At 41.4% G+C, this 19,077-nt stretch overlaps 1 protein-coding gene across 3 annotated transcripts in view; it reads left to right on the forward strand.

Annotated features, from left to right (window-relative positions):
- Positions 1 to 19,077, forward strand: part of LOC141778671 (mannosyl-oligosaccharide 1,2-alpha-mannosidase IA) — a 216,038-nt gene that overhangs the window by 136,091 nt on the left and 60,870 nt on the right. For all 3 annotated transcript variants that reach the window (XM_074653059.1, XM_074653061.1, XM_074653060.1), the window contains exon 5: positions 6,604 to 6,684. In XM_074653059.1, coding sequence (XP_074509160.1) covers positions 6,604 to 6,684 — 81 coding nt within the window. The remainder of the gene's footprint in view (positions 1 to 6,603; positions 6,685 to 19,077) is intronic.

Raw genomic sequence — 19,077 nt, forward strand, 5'->3', positions numbered from 1 at the left:
ATCGATTTTTAATTAATAATTTACTGGCAAAGATCAACTCAGTCAATACTTTATTTAATTTGAAAAGAGATGCGTCCTCTCAGTGTATCTGCCCTCTCAAAGTGGTGCTATGATGTTGGATGTTACAGGGATTGTGATAAATGCAAATGCAGATCCCACTGTTCTGATTGCATAAAGAAGAAATTAGTTTACTCATATTTTATGCACATGGTGGCGTGTTCTTTATATTATGACAGTTTTCCTACAATTAGATTTAAGAATCATAATATATCACCTTGCTTACAGTATCACAATATATCTCAATATATTGAATCATAACCCCTGTATCGTGATAACATATCGTATCGCCGGATTGTTGTCAATGGTGTCGTGGTCGTTGTCTACAAAATGTTATCATGGTTACTAAATGCTTTGCATAAATATACAGATTGTTTATTGATTCCTTAACAGTCCATGGACAGCGGATGGATTTACTGGTAGTTTAGTTTTTTTTTTAAAATCAAGCTAAAATCACATATTTACTATCAAAAAATCCCGTGGTTGGTCTATTTGCTTTCACACCACAAACTAACCGAACCAGCGTCCGCTTGGAAATATTCTCAGTCGAGTTGTTTGGTCTGCAGCACCAGGGTTTGATTGACAGCTTTCACACCACACCAAAGAAACCATACTAACCGGGCAAACGCACCAGCGTTCGTTTAACCGAACCAAACAGGTTACATGTAGGTGTGAAAGTGCCCATAAACTATACAAGGCGACAACGGAGATATGCAGTCAAATCCCTTTCAAGTATTCAGAGTAGATCTCTACTTGTTTTCCCGTTGCCATGTGAGAGTGCTTCATTACTAATATGTTTGTGCAAGTAAGAGGTTGTTTGTACTTTAAACTGCAGCACTGCAATGCAGGTTTGTTCGTGCTGTTGAGTAATCATCCTTCACAAAGTCTCGTTTTCATCTTGGTGGCAGAGGTGCTGGGAGCTTCTGTGTTTACTCTGACAACCTTGTGTCGTCTCCTAATTAGGTCCTCAGCTTGAGCACCGTGAAGAGACTCAAGGAAAAAAAAGAAGAGTAAAAACAGGTGTTATTCACTATACCTGATTTCTTTGTCATGCTTGCTGCACTATGCTTTATCGCGCCTCGAGGAGCAGCAGCATTTTAAATTGAACTCTGTGCTGCAGCATTTAGTGTCTTAGTGGGAATGTATAACTTTCACAGTTGCTTTTTTGGGATGGATGTGCTTTTAGGAATCCCTTATTCTATGATTAATCTATCATTTATGTGTAAGAAAATTAAACACAAAACCAATAACTGAAGCCTAAAACTGCATCCAACTGTATTAAAGTGAGATGACACCACCAGTCACATTCAGACTTAACTGGCCAATCAATAGCACAATAAACAAAACTGAATTATTCATGTTGACATTTCCCAAATTGTCTTTGATCTGCTCTACATTGATTTTTTTTTAAAAAAATTTTCATCATGGATATCACTTTGTGCTTTCAGCCAGATGAAAATGTGCGTTTTATCATAAGTATCGAGGAACTTAATTAATCACTGGAACTGAAATTAAATAATGCATTTCAGTTTTCCCCCTTTTTGTCATGACATTATTAGAATTATGGAAAGAAAATGATATATTACATTATTTCAGTTACCCAAATGAGCCAGATGTGCACAGCTCTAATAGCTTAGAAAAGTTGTATTTTGTAAATTAAATTTGGACAATGAATAGAAATAAAGCAATGTACTTTTGTTTTGGACAGATAAAGAATTTAAACTATAAAAAGCTATCAATCTCTAACCAGTTCTGCAATGAGCCTTAGTCAGAGCCAAATACAATCTATTGTGCAGTTATTCAACTTCACCTTCTCTGCAGTTAAAATGAATGCAGAATTTGTATTTATTCATATGAAAACAGCCTCTTAGAGAACTTTGACATCGTTTTTAATCTTCTGTCTTGATATCTTGCTTGTGATGTGATGATTGAATCGATTTATGTCAGTGTGAGTTTAAGTTGTATTGTTTTTGTGCGCTTTTTTAGTTGATTTAATGGAGATGCAAATCGGAACGGTTGCCCCATTTTCCCTGAAACAATGTGTTAGTTGTTCCTGAAAAATACATCAGATTCAAATTGCAAAAATCAACAAAACCTTTTATAGAAAGTGTGCTGTAGGCTTGTTGTGTATCTAAATGCACTTTGTTGGATCTTCAGTGCACTGGTATGAATGGAAGTTTTGTTCAAAGCTTGCTGAGTGATTTATTGGGCCTGTATTGGGAAGTAAAAGCCTGATTAGCAAAACCTTTGTCAGCATTACTTGTCCTCCCTCACTGTATCTCCTGCCTGTCCTGCCGAGTGCCACTATCCCTGGTGATAAATAGACACTCCATTACTAATCACTGCCATCCTATTGCCATTACTGAATGGGCCACTCATTTCAGGATTGGCAAGACAGCTCAGCTCGGCCGCCCTGCCAGCGGCATCAGTGCTTTGTCTCAAGAAGTGTCACCAGTGTGCTGACTTCAGGGATGGAGCCAGCACCTTGGTTGTACAATAGTCCTGCTGTTATTTCCTGATTTATAGAGTTACATAACACAACCCGGTATCACAGCAAAGCGTGTAATAGACCCGCGTATCCACCACAGGATAGCGTGTCAGTGTTACGCTTTGATTCGCCGAGGCGTGAATATTACATAAGTGTATTAAGGTGCATTATCAACAGGGGGCAACAAAACAACTGACTTAGGTTTAAGAAACAGAAGCACTTAGTTAGGTTTAGGAAAAATGTCATGGTTTGCCTTAAAATAAGTACGTAAACTAAGTACAATACGTCAGGAAACAACGTAACATAAGTACGGAAAACACGTCACAAACATCACCAATGTAACTTAAAAAACAAAACACTGGTGTCCTGGTTTAAAGTCCTGTGTTTGTTGGACCCATCCACCTCCCCTCTTGCCCGCCAGCAGTCTATCACTTTTTATTCTACGTCACTAGCTCTGAGCGTAGCATATTTACGCGGATCCATTTACATTGCAGTCAGCACAGACTTCATGCCGTACAAATGACATGCCAAATGCAAGAACGGCGTTCTTATTACACCCTTTTGCCTTGCGCATTATCGTGTCATTCATTCGCCTTTTCTTGTGACCGGCTGCATGACAAGGACAATGCACGTTAAAGGAACAATTCAACATTTTGGGTGGGAAATATGCTTAGTTGCAATTTTGCCAAGAGTTGCATGAGAAGATTGATAACACTTTCTTGCTGAGAGATGTATTGATCTTTTCATGTTACTCTCGGCAACATAGCGAATAAGCCTATTTTCCAAATTATTCCTTTAAAGAGCACAGTTTGTCAAAATGGGGTTGTTGCCAAGTTGGAGACGTGGAGAAGTCTTTGTAGTAGTATTTTGAAGACAGCATCTAATATGTAGATTAAAAGACATGCACGTTTGAGGATTTGTTGATTTACGTTAAGTATGGTAATACAAAATGGGATTAAGTATATAAATATTTTAAAGAGAAGATATATATGGAGATAAATGATACCCTTGAAGAGATGCCAGTGACTCCCCATCTCCATGCTATTCCTCAGAGTGCAGCTAATTGCCCTCTCCGGCACCCAATTACAATTTCCTTATCATCCACACTTGAGATAGCAATTTCCTTCTCAATGGGTCTCCAAGAGTACCCGACTGCTTCAACCTTGATCTAGCGTAAGAGGCAATAATTATGGTGAGATATTTAGACACATGCAGTGTTACCTCTTATTTCATATTTCATGTAGAAAAGAATTAGACCAAATACATTTAATGTTGGCAAACAGAAACTTAGCACAATTCCTCTCCTCATAAGGTTTAGACATATTATATATTTCTGCAAAGTTTCCAAAAGTACAATAAACAATGTTATGTCTGAGGTAAGTAAAGGGCTTTCAATAAATACAGGTATATGTGCTTGTTCATACAGTAATTGAAAGACAGAATTGCTAAGTGGAAAACCCTTTCCCACAAGTTAGGACAATTTCGGCCACCATAAACAAAGAGAGGCTGGATAAAAAACATTGAGGATGGGTTACAATTGCCTGTGCTCTAGTACCTACCATGATACATTTAACATAACGTTTTTGTTTCATGTATTAATTTGAGGAATGTTAGTTTCCTCACACAGATCTGATGTGTTTGTCAATCTTTCTTCATTTCAGAAGACATTTAAGTCACATGCTTCATTTGTTTCATGATTTATTTGCTAAATCTGTTTCCATTGTACTTTGTCACATTTTGTTTCTATCGATGCTCAAACTTTTCCACATCAGCCAAGTGTAAAAACGTAATTTCTATATTTAGATTTTTTTCCCCAAATTTCCAGTGTTTCTTCTCGGTTTTTTTATGGCCAAATTGAAAACGCACATGAAAACAGGTGGATGGAAATACGCTTATACTCACCAATGTACTGCTTTGAGTTGCTCTTTTTAGGTCAGTTATTTCCAATCGCTTCTACTTGCCGTTTCTTTCAATAATTGTTAAGATACCCTTTGTAAAACGCTTACTTATCCGGACAGCTCAGGTAAATAAAGGTGCCATCCACTATTTGAAAATGTAAGGTCCAATTTATCTGTCAAATAATTGCTCAGTATTAATAATAACGTATTTTACTGTATTCAGTCAAAATAAATATCGGGACACACATAACAGTTTTCAATTTAAAACTATAAATGACAAAAAAAAAGAGGAGCAACAGATGACATTTCAAAAACATACAGCAAAGGGGTTGGCATAAAAGTCTAGTCGAGCCAGTAAACTTGCTCTCCATTAATCGATATTGCCCTGCAGTCGTAAGAGACACTTCAGACAAAAGAAGGTTCTGAGGAAACAAAACACTGGGGGAACACGATTACATGGCTTTGACTCTTTGACCTGACTTTTTGAGACTGGCCTGGCTCTAGTTGTTGATTTCTTTGGGGAGGGAATCTCCACTACAGCTGGTGTACAAAGAGAGGAGGGGGAGCGTGGGAGCTTAAAGAGACCGCCTCATGAGCAGTTCACCAGTTTTATTCCCACAGTGGCAAATGTGTCCATCAACAGCCAGAAAACATGACACTGAGAACTGCCACTGAACTTCTCAATTTTAAATCAAACAATCAGCAAATGTAAAGGAAAACCAAAGCAAAGTGTAAAAGTACAGCAGATATTATAAGATGATTTTAAGGATCTATGTTTCTGTCCCTCCCTCTGAACTGTACTGTATTTCGGGGTTATGATCTGGCAGTGAATTGATATTGACACTCTGATGTTGGCAATTATTGCTGATACTTTATTGGCTTGTTATCATTCTTGTATTATACTGTCACAGACTTATGAATACACCACAATTTCCTAATGAGGGATAATGAGGTTAATCAATCAGTCATTCTGTCACATCATCTCCTAGCAACCACATCTGCTGTTGTCATGGGGATTCACTGCAGAATTGTATTTGGGTAAATAGTGCCAACATACAGTATATGGCAACGATTGTCTTTAGAAATGTGTAACTTTAGTCTGTAGGGTTGTCTGATGAGGTTGTTTTTAAATGACAAGTCTGGTGATGTTCTATTCTATATTCAGTTTTTACAACACACATGCCATGTTAGTATAAAAGCTGTCATCATGCAGTGTGATTAAAAATGATCAGTTGCGACAGGATTACCAGTAGAACAGCGCCATGGTTATTGAATTCAGACAAGACGACCATATATACAATAACACGGTCAGCTGTTCGAAGCCTTTATTGCCCAAGGCCTGGTTACACACCTCTGAGTCACCGCCCACCTCACACATTTTATTAAAAGATACAAGTCTGCTGTTGTTTTGTGAATAACTATTTCCAATCAGTACCTTTCTACAGTAGGTGGAACTAAGGTTAATAACCTTTTCCAGAGTTTTCCAGAGTAGCTGTTGAGCTTTTGTGTAAATCCATCGCTTGAAATATAACAGCTATTTAATCAGAACAACACCATGCAAAGAAATGTTTTCTGTTCTCTCCACAGGAGTAATCAAAGGTGTAATCTATCACTTGGCACCTCTGCTACTTGTGGAAATAAATCTGAAAGATTTGATGCATATTGTTTCTCCTCCTGTATATCTCAGAACTGTTTTTGTACCAGATTCTTCTCTAAAATGAACATAAATATTTTTAATATAATCAAATGTTCATTCTAATTTTTTTAGAAAACTTGAGGCTGAATGCCCCTAGCCACCAATAAAACTTCTGTGTTGACTGAAAATCAGGCTGGGTGAACAAAAACATCAGTCGCAGTAGATACTGTGTAGGTTATGTTCATTTTTTTTTTTTTTTACTATACCCATGATTCACAGAGACTTACAGTATGTGATGAAATATGTTATTTATCTACACATCTGGGCTGCCCAAGGGGCCTCAAAGGGCAATTCATATAGCTATAATACGTTTACTCTAAAAACCCCACAACCTAAGTAATCACAACTGCTTATGATGACTACAGTGTATTTCATGAATACCACTGTGCTGCTTTACCACTGACTGAGGCCTTGGCTGAATATGACATTTGACAATTTGATCTCTCTCTCTCTTGGTTCAACAGAACGGGGAGGCATCCCTCTTTGAGGTGAACATCCGTTACGTTGGCGGGTTGCTGGCGGCGTACTACCTGACAGGAGAGGAGGTAAGATTAATAGATGTCTGTTATCCCTCTACTCTGCTGAGATCTGCTTCTTCCTGTATCCCAAACCAGCTCTACAGTATGAATGATGAACAGGCTGCGTCTGAGTGTGACTTCATGTGTGTGCTTTGTGTTGTGTCACCGTAGTGCTCACATCAAATGATCTCATACCACGTAAGCATTTTCACGTCACAGGTTTTCCAACCAAAGCAATATCTCTTTCTTATACAGTATAAGGCTCATGGTTTAGTACTCACTGGGAAATGACCTTTTTCCTTGTTGTGTTCGCTGCAGTTAACAGTAAACAAGACCCTGTTTTGACAAGCAAATAAGTTGCTGGGTATGTAATATACAATATATCATATTTTATTTTGATTCCAGCGTCTGATGCAGTGCTACAGTTTCAACAGAATTTCACATTTTAAGAGTTTTTCTTTAGCCCCTTTCCAGCGCCCTTCATTTTCCAGCTAGAATATAAATCAAAGAAAAGAAACAAATTAAGTAGCACAACCTTGCCGAGCTAAATTCTGTTACGTGCTCTACTAAAGGTGGATAGAAGCTAACAATTACTCTGCAGAGAAAACAGACTACAATCTGCTGCTTTAATCAATTTTAGTTTTCGATTCTGGGTTGCATTTAGCCGCGATTTGTTCCCAACTGCAACAAGAAAGCCTGTTGAAATACTTTACCACTCTGATTCAGGTCTCTGAGAGGCTTCCTCTCCATAGCAACGGTGACCATGTCTCATTGGTACTTAAATTATGTAGGAAGGTCCTGTGTTTCGATGTTAAGTAAAACACTGAGGACATTGTTAAAAGCAAACAAATGGGTATACAGAATTGGGAAAACCCTTTGCAACTCTGTATATGTCTAAAGAGTATGGGGGAGAAGAAGTGTTATTAGAAAGAGATGGATAGAATGCATGGGTTTAATAACTTTATTGCATTAACAGGGCTGTTACAGGACTCTTTAAAAATGTGTTATTAGCTACATCACATAAAAGTTCAGAGTTATTTTAAAATGTTTAAACTAGGGCTGTCAATTGATTAAAATATTTAATTGCGATTAATCACATGATTATTCGTAGTTAATTGCAAATTAATCGCACATTTTTTATCTGTTCAAAATGAACCATAAAGGGAGATTTGTTAAGTATTTAATACTCTTATCAAGGATTACATGGGAGCGGGCAAATATGCTTGCTTTATGCAAATCTATGTATATATTTATATTATTTATTTCATATGATGCCAGAATCTTCACTGTACCTTTTAAAAGTGAGCACGCTACAACTTCCGAAAGACCGAATAGCGGCCGGGCCCATCGGCGGCCCGTTGGATTTTTAAGAGGTTCATTAAAAATTGCAAGTTGCAGTAATGTGTTAAAGAATTAGTGGCGTTAAAACAAACTTGTGTTAACACGTTATTATCGCGTTAACTTTGACAGCCCTAGTTTCAACTGAAAGTACTAGAAAATAATCATATTAAAGCATACATTGCTTCAAATCTGCTTTCATTGCATTATTGAAGTATGAAAGTATTAAAGCGATAATACTCAGAGGCCAGGGATGAAAGCCCGGAATCAGAAGGTCATTTGGTTAAATCATTTGGAAGGTAAAGAGAAAGAAAATCGCTTTTCTCTGTTTAAAACACTACCACCGTTGTGTCTTTGAAGAAGCCGCAGTGTCTCCGGTGAAGCTGCTCTGTGGCCGAGCGTAGAGGGCCTGTGGTTATGATGGACAGCTACCAGGTGTGAAGCCGTGAAACTTTATGAGCGTGCAGCACGGCCTTGCCAGAAAAGAAGTATGAATACCCTGTAAGCCTTAGCTGGCTAAATAAAGGTTTAAAAATTGCCTGTGACAACCACACAGCACAAATGGTCCAGTTCATTATCAGTGCATTGTGAAGTCAATGGAGGTCAACGTGTCACCGTAATGAGCATCCGCCTGTAGCAGCCTCCTGGAGCGTACACTCACCGTACACTGCAGTTGTTCTGTTTTGAACAGCACTCAGTCCAAGGGGCTAAAATCCGTGCAGAAGCCGAGTTAATGGAGAGAGGATCCAGTGACATATGAACACTCAAGTCGCTTTAATGGACATTGATTTGCAGGCCGAGCGAGTTGAGGGGAGAGCAGCATTAAATTGTCCACCATCGCCGGATGAGTGAAATATGAATACATTGCTGGAGCAGAATGTATTCCATTATCCATTATTATTCCACATTTGTGTGCCATTAATGCCATGCAGAAAATGTTCCTCTATTTTATTCACTGGTCCATGGAAATTTCTATATCTGGCATTGATAATGACATTATCTAATATGAAAGTGTGTGTGTGCGAGCGAGCGTGCAAAGAAAGATTGTATTATCCATGAAGTTTGTTCTTATCTCGCTGTGACACACAGGGACATTAGTGCCGAATAGTCTGGGTGAAGAAGACCTGTAACAAAGAAAGAGCAGCTACCTTTTAACACCTTTAGCGTGGATTCACACCTGTAGTTTGGATGATTTGGTAGAAATCTGAAGGAAGGCACAAAATAATGCATCGTTGCCTTTTAGTTCTGGTCTAATTTGTATTCATACTAATTTATAGCAAACAAACCAAGAGGAGTAAACATGAAGTAATATTAATTGACAGGTAACAGACAGAAAATAAAATTCCAGAGACGTTAAGGTCTTGCGACACCGTATGTATACTTTAGGGGCTTTCAAAGTTAACGCGATAATAACACGTTATCGCAAATTTGTTTTAATGCCACTGAAGCTAGAGTGAAGATACTGGCATCATATTAAAATAGAAAAATGTAGGAATCCATTGGTTCCAACCTTGTCATACTTGCTTCTCACGGAAGGGGCAAAATTACGCTCTGAACTTTAAGTTAAATTTGGCAAGGAAAAACTGACACTTTATGATAATCACATGCAGTTTGAGGCAAGTCATAGTCAAGTCAGCACACTGACACGCTGACAGCTGTTTTTGCCTGTTGGGCTACAGTTTGCCATGTTATGATTTGAGGATAATTTCAATATTTGTCATTGTTTTGTGTTGTTAATTGATTTCCAATAATAAATATATACATACATTTGCATAAAGCAAGTATGATTGCCCACTCCCATGTTGATAAGAGTATTAAATACTTGACAAATCTCCCTTTAAGGCACATTTTGAACAGATATAATATGTGCGATTAATTTGTGATTAATCACGCTTAAGTATTTGAATTGATCGACAGCCCTAGTAGCTACATTTCACTCACTTTTTTTTTTATTGGGTAGCTCAACACATTTCTGTTTAAACTCACTTTCGGATGAATCAAGGAATCCCTGCACTGAAATTCTGATGTGCATACATGTTACCAAATTATCTTGCATAAATATTAGCTATGAAGTTTGATTGAGCCTAGACAAACCAAAAAACATGCAAATAGGGAAATGAACCAGAATCAATTTGAATGGACTCAAACAGGTGAAAACAGCCTTTATCATCTTCTTTTTTTTTTTACTTAATTTCTTCCTCTCACCACACTGAAGACGTTATTGTTTTTGTTATAAATGTTTCCATCCAACTCTGTTGCTCACTTAGTTTTGCTCAGATGACTGCAGTCTTTTTCTTCACGTTTGGACTTTCTTACCGTTTCTCGTACACCATCTTTCTTATGAGATAGAGCTCACCGTCTCAGTTTCCTGACGGACGTATCAATACCCTTTACCCCGGCGCAGTTATCCATCACAAGGCTCACTTGTGTGCTTTCTGTGAAGGGTCCCTGAGAGCAAGATTAATAGCTACCTGATCCCCCCCCCCCCGACTCCCCATTAGGATCTTTTCCTAGGAGTCTGCTGCTCCATCCGAATGATAAAACCGACAGATTGAAGGTCTGTCGCTGCTGCACAGACTTAAATCAACCGAGATACAGTTTGGGAGACTATTACGAGATTGCGGATCCAGTTTGACCAGAGGACATTGGGCAGCTGGTGCCGTTGTAAATGATTGCTGGGGAGCGGGTGCTGATTATGGCTCCTCGCGGGATGCAGTTTGCTGGTAAAATGCTTGGAGCAGAACCGCAGCAGCACCTGACCATTAATAACCTCCTGTTGTTTTGACCGTGTGTGTGTACTGTTTATATGTGTGTTTTCTTGGGTCCCCAGGAGGATCATGGTTAGTCTTTATGTCCCCAAGTTAAATGTCTTGTTCAATTGGGTCTGGCCGCTGCTCCTTTTGCCGCTCTTTCATCATTCATCGTCACACACTCCTGGCCAGGCCAAATGGCTCCCACAGAAGTGGCGATTACCGTACTGCAGGTGTTCGATGTGTGTGTGTGTGTCCGTCTGTGATGAGCCCACCTGTAAGGCCATTTGTCGATACCTGAGGGCTGCATTACCGATTTCTCTGTTGATTGTTTTTTTTATTAATTGTTTAATCGTTTAAAAAGTTAGGACACCGTCAAAAACGTTAATCAAAATTTCCCAGAATCCAACGTGACTATTCTGCCACCAGCAGTTGAGCTTTCTGTTGCTTCAGTAATAACAACCACCACTGGCACAGTTTTATAGCTGTTGCAGTTTAAAGATGCTTTCAGACAGTGAGCCGTTGCTAACAATCTCGAACAGACTAGCCAGCTGGGAACAGGCTGGCACTAGTCAGTCACAATAGCTCTCCTGTGCTAACTGACAGTTATAAAACTCTTTAGGTTGTAGTTCACACAGTTACTTTAAAGTTACTGTGAGGAACTTTTAACTGGTGATGAAACAGTCTCAATGTAATACTGATGCCCCTATATGACCTACATAAGTGAACTAGACCATCAGCGAGGAGAGTGGCTATTTCTATATATTCTTAATGCTTGTCATCGGTGTTACCGTGTCGGATTCCACGTGAAATCAGCCAAAACCATGTAGGTTCATCAGAAACTCCTTCAGCTCCGACTTCAGCGGAGCCTCCGGCAGTGACTAACCCGCCGTGGTCTGACCGACATCTGGCTTCGCTGCCGCCTTCGACGTGCAGTCCGGAAGAGGAGGAGCCGCTTCTGTCAGGACGGAGCAGCAGCGGCTCCTCGCTTTTCCTTGCTGCTCCACCGGCCCCCACTGGGAGCCAACACAGACACCACGCTGCTGGAGACCCAGGCCGTATTGTTGGGCCCACTGGAGGGAAGGGAGGCAAGGGAGAACCAAAACCAGACCTGCACGGGGAAGACTGTCAGACCCTGCTGCAGTAAAATGAGATGCTTTCCAAAGGGAATCTGGTGCTCGTAGACACTACCGCTTTTGTACAAAGGGACCGCCAAAATCAACACAAAATTAAAGTTCCCCATAGTAGCTTTAAAAGACATATTTGCACAATAAACTCCTCTCTCATAACTGTCCTCTAAATGTCCTCTTGTGTGGAGGCAGACAGAGGAACAAATGTATTTGTCAAAGTTCATCAAAGTTGAAATTAACGCAAAAATATTGTGCAGATTTACTCCTTTTTGTTTTTATCGTAGGTACATCTATTATATTTGAAGCCATTTGTGTGCAGTTCATATACACATACATACATTAGCATGTGCGTGTCTTTTCAGGTGCTAATGCATATCATATGAGCCCCTATCTCCACCTCCATATAAGAACATGCGTGTTTGTACAGTATCTCAACTCGACCTCAATTTCTCGACTGCATGCCTACGTGCAGTCCCGTGTGTGTGTGGAGTGTGTTTCATTTGTCAGTGTCCATTTATATGCATATAAATGTGTGTGGTGGTGAGACCTTGTTGTGTCATCTCCATCCCTTAGCAAGAACAGAGAACAGTGAAGGGGGAAAAAAGGGAAAGGGGGGTGAATTCAATCAGCCTTGTGTGAAAATTGCCCGTGGGCTGAGCCGAAGCAGCAGGGAGAGAGGGAGGCAGCAGCCGGCAGAGGAGAAGAAAGATGTGTGTTCATATGCTCATCAGCAAGAGAAAGAGGAGATGAAGAGGGGAGGGGGGATCAGGAGAGTTGAGGAAGAGAGAAGAAGTGTGTTCATATGCTCATCAGCAAATTTGAGAGTGCATGAGAAGGTGATACATGGAGGCAGGAGGAGTAGAGAAGATAGAAAGAAAAGATGTCATAAGTATTATTCTCAGGGGGGGACAAAGGGTTCAAAGAAAACTAATTCATCTCCTTTAATACTGTGCTATTCTCTCATACAATATAATTAGTTTGACAGTCCAGGGCTACTTTCTTTTTGGAGATACAGAGGTTGAAAGTTGTATAGCAAAAGACTTAAGGTGACAAGAAAATCACCGTAGGACTTTTAGACAGATATAAATATATATATATATATATATATATATATATATATATATATAAATATATATATATAACTATTCAAAAGTAAAAGATGCAAAATTACATCCAATAAAAGTTTCATTGACTTAATTTTGTCAATAATGATCTCTTGTTCTGGTTAAAGACGAGCAAAAAGTTTAAAGATTAACAGTAATGAATTCTACTGGCTGCTCCTAATAGCTTGGCTTTGTAGTCGTCTGCTGAAATTCTTTATCTAGTCGGGACTGTATTTGCAAGAAGTAGACACTCAACCCCAAAAGAATAGTGTTTCATTGGTTGGCCTTTCAAACATGGTTGGTAATGTTCAATATGATGAATATCCTGTCAGATTATTTCCTCAGTTTTCATGTTAATGCCAGTGCTGTCAAAGTTAACGTGATAAAGACGCGTTAACGTGAATTAATTTTAACAACACTATTTTCTTTAACGCTGTTACAACCCGGAGTTGGTGTAGGGGTAAAGGGAGTAACATAGAGCCGATGTTATCAGGCAATCACTTGTTTATTTGTGAGTGATTGAAATTAAAGCAAAATAAACCATACAATGGATGGAATTACTACTAAATGAAAACGAGGGTTTAGGGTGGCCGAAAAGGAGAAAACAAGGCACACACCCTAGCCCTGCACAATCCTAACACACAGACAAATTACACAACTACCTCAATGCACCATTAAGTATAAACAAACACGAATACCTCAAACTAGTTAACATTCAATATCACAATCTAAAGTCCACTGACTCCAGTGGGACTTATACACAATTTCTGGTTAACAATGTCAACACACAATCGAGAGGCACGGGGAACAGATCAATGATAATCACTGCCCCCTTGGTCTAGTCACAGCTGGCCTTTAATGCTTTCTACGCGGCCCAGCCGGCTGGTGATTGGCTCCTCCCATGTGACGTCGTCAGAGGCAGGACCACAAACGGCGGGAAGCGAAGGGCATCCACCTGAGGACGTTCCGGAGGCGTGGCCCCGAAGGGAATCCCCAAGACGTGACGTCGTCTTGGAGAGACGGGACAGCAGAGCGCACCAAAAAGAAAAAGAACACAGGGAACAGCGCCGCACAGCAACATACAACAATACAATACTAACAATAACGAACGGTCACCTCGGCGACCGTAACACCCCCCCACATAAATACAAACCCACCGGAGTTGTCACAACTTCACATCCAAACAATACTCCTTACACTCTGGACAAGGCGTCGGCCACAATTTTTTCTGAACCCTTTGTCGTTTACTCCCAAGGTTACATCCACCTGCCTCTACAGTGTAACCGGCAACTTTCAGTTCACAAGAACACGGAAAATCGGGAGTAGCAAGTACCGGAGCATGGCACAGGAGAGCGGTTACACTCTCAAAATCACGGTGGTAATCTGGTGTCCATGCAGGGCTACCAATTACTTTTGAACGGGGAAAACCACTGAGATTACCCACGGCAGAACAAATCAAGACAATCATCACAATGAGGCGCAGCAGATAATGAATAATTACCGTGGCAGACAAACATTTCCTCAGACTTTTGTCGGCCCTTTGAGCAGCGACGAGCCGCTCCCGAGTTACAGGCAGCCGGAGCTCAGGAGATGCGGTGCTAATTTTTACCTGTTCTTTTAACTCCTTAGGAGGAGAATGGGACGTCACAATGGCGTCTAGTTCGGTCTTACCTGTAAGGACTTTCAACAGCACACTGTCGGTTAGATCAACATCATTACTTCTGTCACTTTCTGCAGCACGCTTCTGTTTTTGAGCGCGCGTAATTACGCACGACGGGAACAAAGCCAGCAGCTCCGACTCATCACTGTTAGCGGCGAGTCTTGGGCTGACAGGGAGTATCGGTGCCCTGTCTAACACCTCAAGCGTAGGCGTCACCTTACCCCCGGCAATGTCATTCCCCATTAACATTACGATGCCACGGATTGGCAACGCCGGGCAGACCGCTACCGGGAAGAAACCGCTTATTAATTTGGACTGCACATGCACCCGGTGCACTGGCCGCGGAACACAACCCATTCCGATTCCACTGAGCATCGTACTGTAGCCACACGCCGTTTGATCTGAAAATGGTAACGATTTTGCAACTATAACAGACTGGGAACCCCCGGTGTCGCGCAAAATCTGTATGGGACGCTGATCACCTGGCGCGCCGGTTAGCGACACTAAGCCCTCCATAATAAACGGCCTGAAGCAGGGATCAGGACTATCATCATCACACGGGTCTGTGGGATTTCCAATACGCCCTGATTTAATTAAGCCGATGCCTTTAGGCTGGCGCACAGCCGGAGACGGCTGCTGCTCCTCCTTACGTTTCAATAACAAACAATTTGCAATGACGTGTCCGGCCTTGTGGCAGTAGTAACACTCCCTCTCCTCTCTGCGCACGAGAGGAGCTCTGCTAGGACCTCTATCAACAGAGGCAGCGGGAACGAAACGAGGCCTGTCAGAAAAAGAGGACGAAGTGAACGTAACCTTGTGCGTAAGCATATACTCATCAGCCATAACAGCTGCAGCAGACAGAGTGTTTACCTTCTGCTCATTCAAATGCACAACCATGCGCTCAGGCAAACAATTTTTAAACTCTTCTAACAACATTAACTCACGAAGGGCAGAAAAATCATCACATTTAGTAGCGGAACACCATTTGTCAAAGAGACTCCCCTTATCCCTCGCAAACTCCACATAAGTTTGGGTGGCGGCCTTTTTCTGGGCTCTAAATTTTTGCCTATAAGCCTCTGGCACCAACTCATAGGCGCGCAGAATGGCGGCTTTCACAGTGTCATAATCTTTACTATCCTCAAGAGGGAGCGCTGCTACTACCTCTTGGGCTTTACCAGATAACCTACATTGTAGTAGTAGGGACCACATCTCAGCAGGCCATTTAAGAGCCAGCGCAATGCGCTCAAAGGCGCTAAAGTAACAGTCCACTTCGGTTTCTCGGAACTGTGGGACTAAAGCGATGTTTTTACTAATGTCAAAAGCTCTTGGTGAATAACTAGCGAGCATTGAGGGTGAGCCAGCTGACGCAGAAGCTGCCTCTGCCGTAAGCGTTTCCCTCTGTAAATCAATCTCCATCTGACGTAACCTTACGTCTTTATCTGCCTCTATCTCCAGTTTTTTAACTTGCAGGCGGAAGTCAAGCTCTGCCTGACGTTCCTGCGCATGAGTCTGAGCCTCGAGGTGGAGACGAGCAAGGCGTACTTTTAAACGTGCCTCGTCTCGAGATCCTGCAGAACCAGGCGATAGGGGATCGTATCGAGGGAGAGTAACCGGCGTCTTAACCCGGCCCTCCGCCTCGAAGGCAACACCCGGGGCTGGTTTCGGCTCTCGCTCAGCCACAGTACTGGGAGTTCCACCCTCAGCCAGAGCGACTTCCTCCTGCATACTGGACTCTGCAGGCGCCAACATCTCAATCACCCTCAACTCAACAAGTTTATTCACAACTAACTGCTTTAGCTCTTTCTTAATTAGCTGCCTCGATGCCGAGAAACAGAAGTGGCTGGCTATGCTTAACAGGTCGTCCTTTCTACACAGCGCAAGTTGATCACGGGTGGGGGTTTGAAGAAAACGCTCTAAATTGAACGCCATCGCACCCCCGGTGCAAACAATCAATCAATTAATTTAAACAAGTAATTCTCGGGAATAATTAAGATCCCGGACGAGCCCCCATTTATGTTACAACCCGGAGTTGGTGTAGGGGTAAAGGGAGTAACATAGAGCCGATGTTATCAGGCAATCACTTGTTTATTTGTGAGTGATTGAAATTAAAGCAAAATAAACCATACAATGGATGGAATTACTACTAAATGAAAACGAGGGTTTAGGGTGGCCGAAAAGGAGAAAACAAGGCACACACCCTAGCCCTGCACAATCCTAACACACAGACAAATTACACAACTACCTCAATGCACCATTAAGTATAAACAAACACGAGTACCTCAAACTAGTTAACATTCAATATCACAATCTAAAGTCCACTGACTCCAGTGGGACTTATACACAATTTCTGGTTAACAATGTCAACACACAATCGAGAGGCACGGGGAACAGATCAATGATAATCACTGCCCCCTTGGTCTAGTCACAGCTGGCCTTTAATGCTTTCTACGCGGCCCAGCCGGCTGGTGATTGGCTCCTCCCATGTGACGTCGTCAGAGGCAGGACCACAAACGGCGGGAAGCGAAGGGCATCCACCTGAGGACGTTCCGGAGGCGTGGCCCCGAAGGGAATCCCCAAGACGTGACGTCGTCTTGGAGAGACGGGACAGCAGAGCGCACCAAAAAGAAAAAGAACACAGGGAACAGCGCCGCACAGCAACATACAACAATACAATACTAACAATAACGAACGGTCACCTCGGCGACCGTAACAAACGCATTAACGCAATTTGTGAGGTTGTAGCGTCTCATTTAAAGCTAGAGAGAAGATACTGGTATCATATGAAACTACAAAACTTAAGGAATCCATTGGTACCAACCATGTCATACTAGCTTGTCGTGAAGGAGGATAACGCTCCAAATGTACGCAAATGTTGTGTGCCTGCACTGTAGCTGCACCTCCTTCCCATTCTTCCTGTTCTCTATAAAGAGACAACTTTTTGTCAAACACCCCAGGTTTTCTAGTGATTGCATAGTACAAATATGTCATCTACCAGCATGTAGCATGGCAGTGAAATAGTTATTTAGCCAACAACTTGAATAATACGGGGCAGCTGTGGCTCAGCAGGTAGAGCGAGTCATCCATTAATCGCAAGATTGATGGTTTGATCCCCGGCTCCTCATGTCCACATGTCAAAGTGTCCTTGGGCGAGACTCTAAACCTCAAATTGCTGTGGAAGAGTGAAGGTAAGACAGAAAATACTCGGGGGAAAAACTCTGGATTTATAGCATACTTTGTCAAAAGATGGTGATTGGTCTTTTAAGAGTTCCCAGGTGCTGACTGCTGGTTGTTTGGCTATTGACAATCCATCAGCCAGACACAAATTTGAATATATTTTTTTTCTCTACTCCCATCTTGGAGTTTGCAACTGTAGTTCTGCTGTTGTTTAGAGAAGTAGGATCCCGCAGCAGGTGATGATAGGCAGCTGTCAGACCCTCTGTATATAACAGACATGTGGGTGCACATGCACATGTCTTATTTATACATATAAACAGCCTGAGACCGACGATCATGGTGCGTTCAAGCTCTACTCAGTAAAATGAGCGTTGGGCGATGGTAAATTATAACACTATCATGATGCCTTCAAATATAATCGTGATTATCATTTTGGCCATAATCATGCAGCCCTAACAGCCTAAAACAAAATTGCTCCACAAACGACAGTATAAACTCTAAACGTGTAAAATCACTCACTAAAATGTAAACTTTTAAATATTCTGGTAGTATGCATGCATTGTGTTTAGATTGCCATCTGAGCTAGATGTTTTGTTAATTTTCATATTCACTGCCTTGGCAAATTAAGTGGAATTGGAGGAATATGTTTGTAAAAATTCCAGTTTTTCTGGGGAAGAGCCCGTAGACTGCCCTGTAATTGGTCCTCTCCCGTGTGTGACAGACTGTTTACTGCCCATGAAAGATGCACAGAGGCAGAGACGAAGAAAGACAGACAGATGGGGAGGAGAGTAAGGCGAAGCGAGTAGAGGCAAATACGCATACAAAGACAAAGGAAGGAGAAAAGAAAGACAAATGCAAAGCCAGAGAGGGAGACGGGGGGAAAATGATAGTGATAGCAGGAAGTCGAGTGAGAAGAGAGAGGGAAAAAAAGAACGTAAAAAGGAGAAAGATACTGTAGAGAGCCACATTATGAACCTCATTTTACCCTGCAAAATCTTGTCAAGCCAACAAAGAAAGGTCAAAGCATTCGTTCTAAAAATAAACTTCACACAGCTACTCGTATGTTTTCTGAGAATTGAAATGCCGCTCTGGTTCTCCTTGGGAGGAAATAAACACTTTTCTCATCTTGTTGCCTGTTTATTTCTATTCTGGGTCAGTCACATTCATGCCTATAATCAGTTGGTGGTCTTCAATCCTCCTCTTTTACTCGTCTCTGGGATGAAGGACGAAGTGTTTGTGAACGTTAGGAGAAAGGGCACGGGCCA

The sequence above is a fragment of the Sebastes fasciatus genome, chromosome 12 (assembly GCF_043250625.1).
Source record: "Sebastes fasciatus isolate fSebFas1 chromosome 12, fSebFas1.pri, whole genome shotgun sequence".
NCBI lineage: Eukaryota > Metazoa > Chordata > Actinopteri > Perciformes > Sebastidae > Sebastes > Sebastes fasciatus.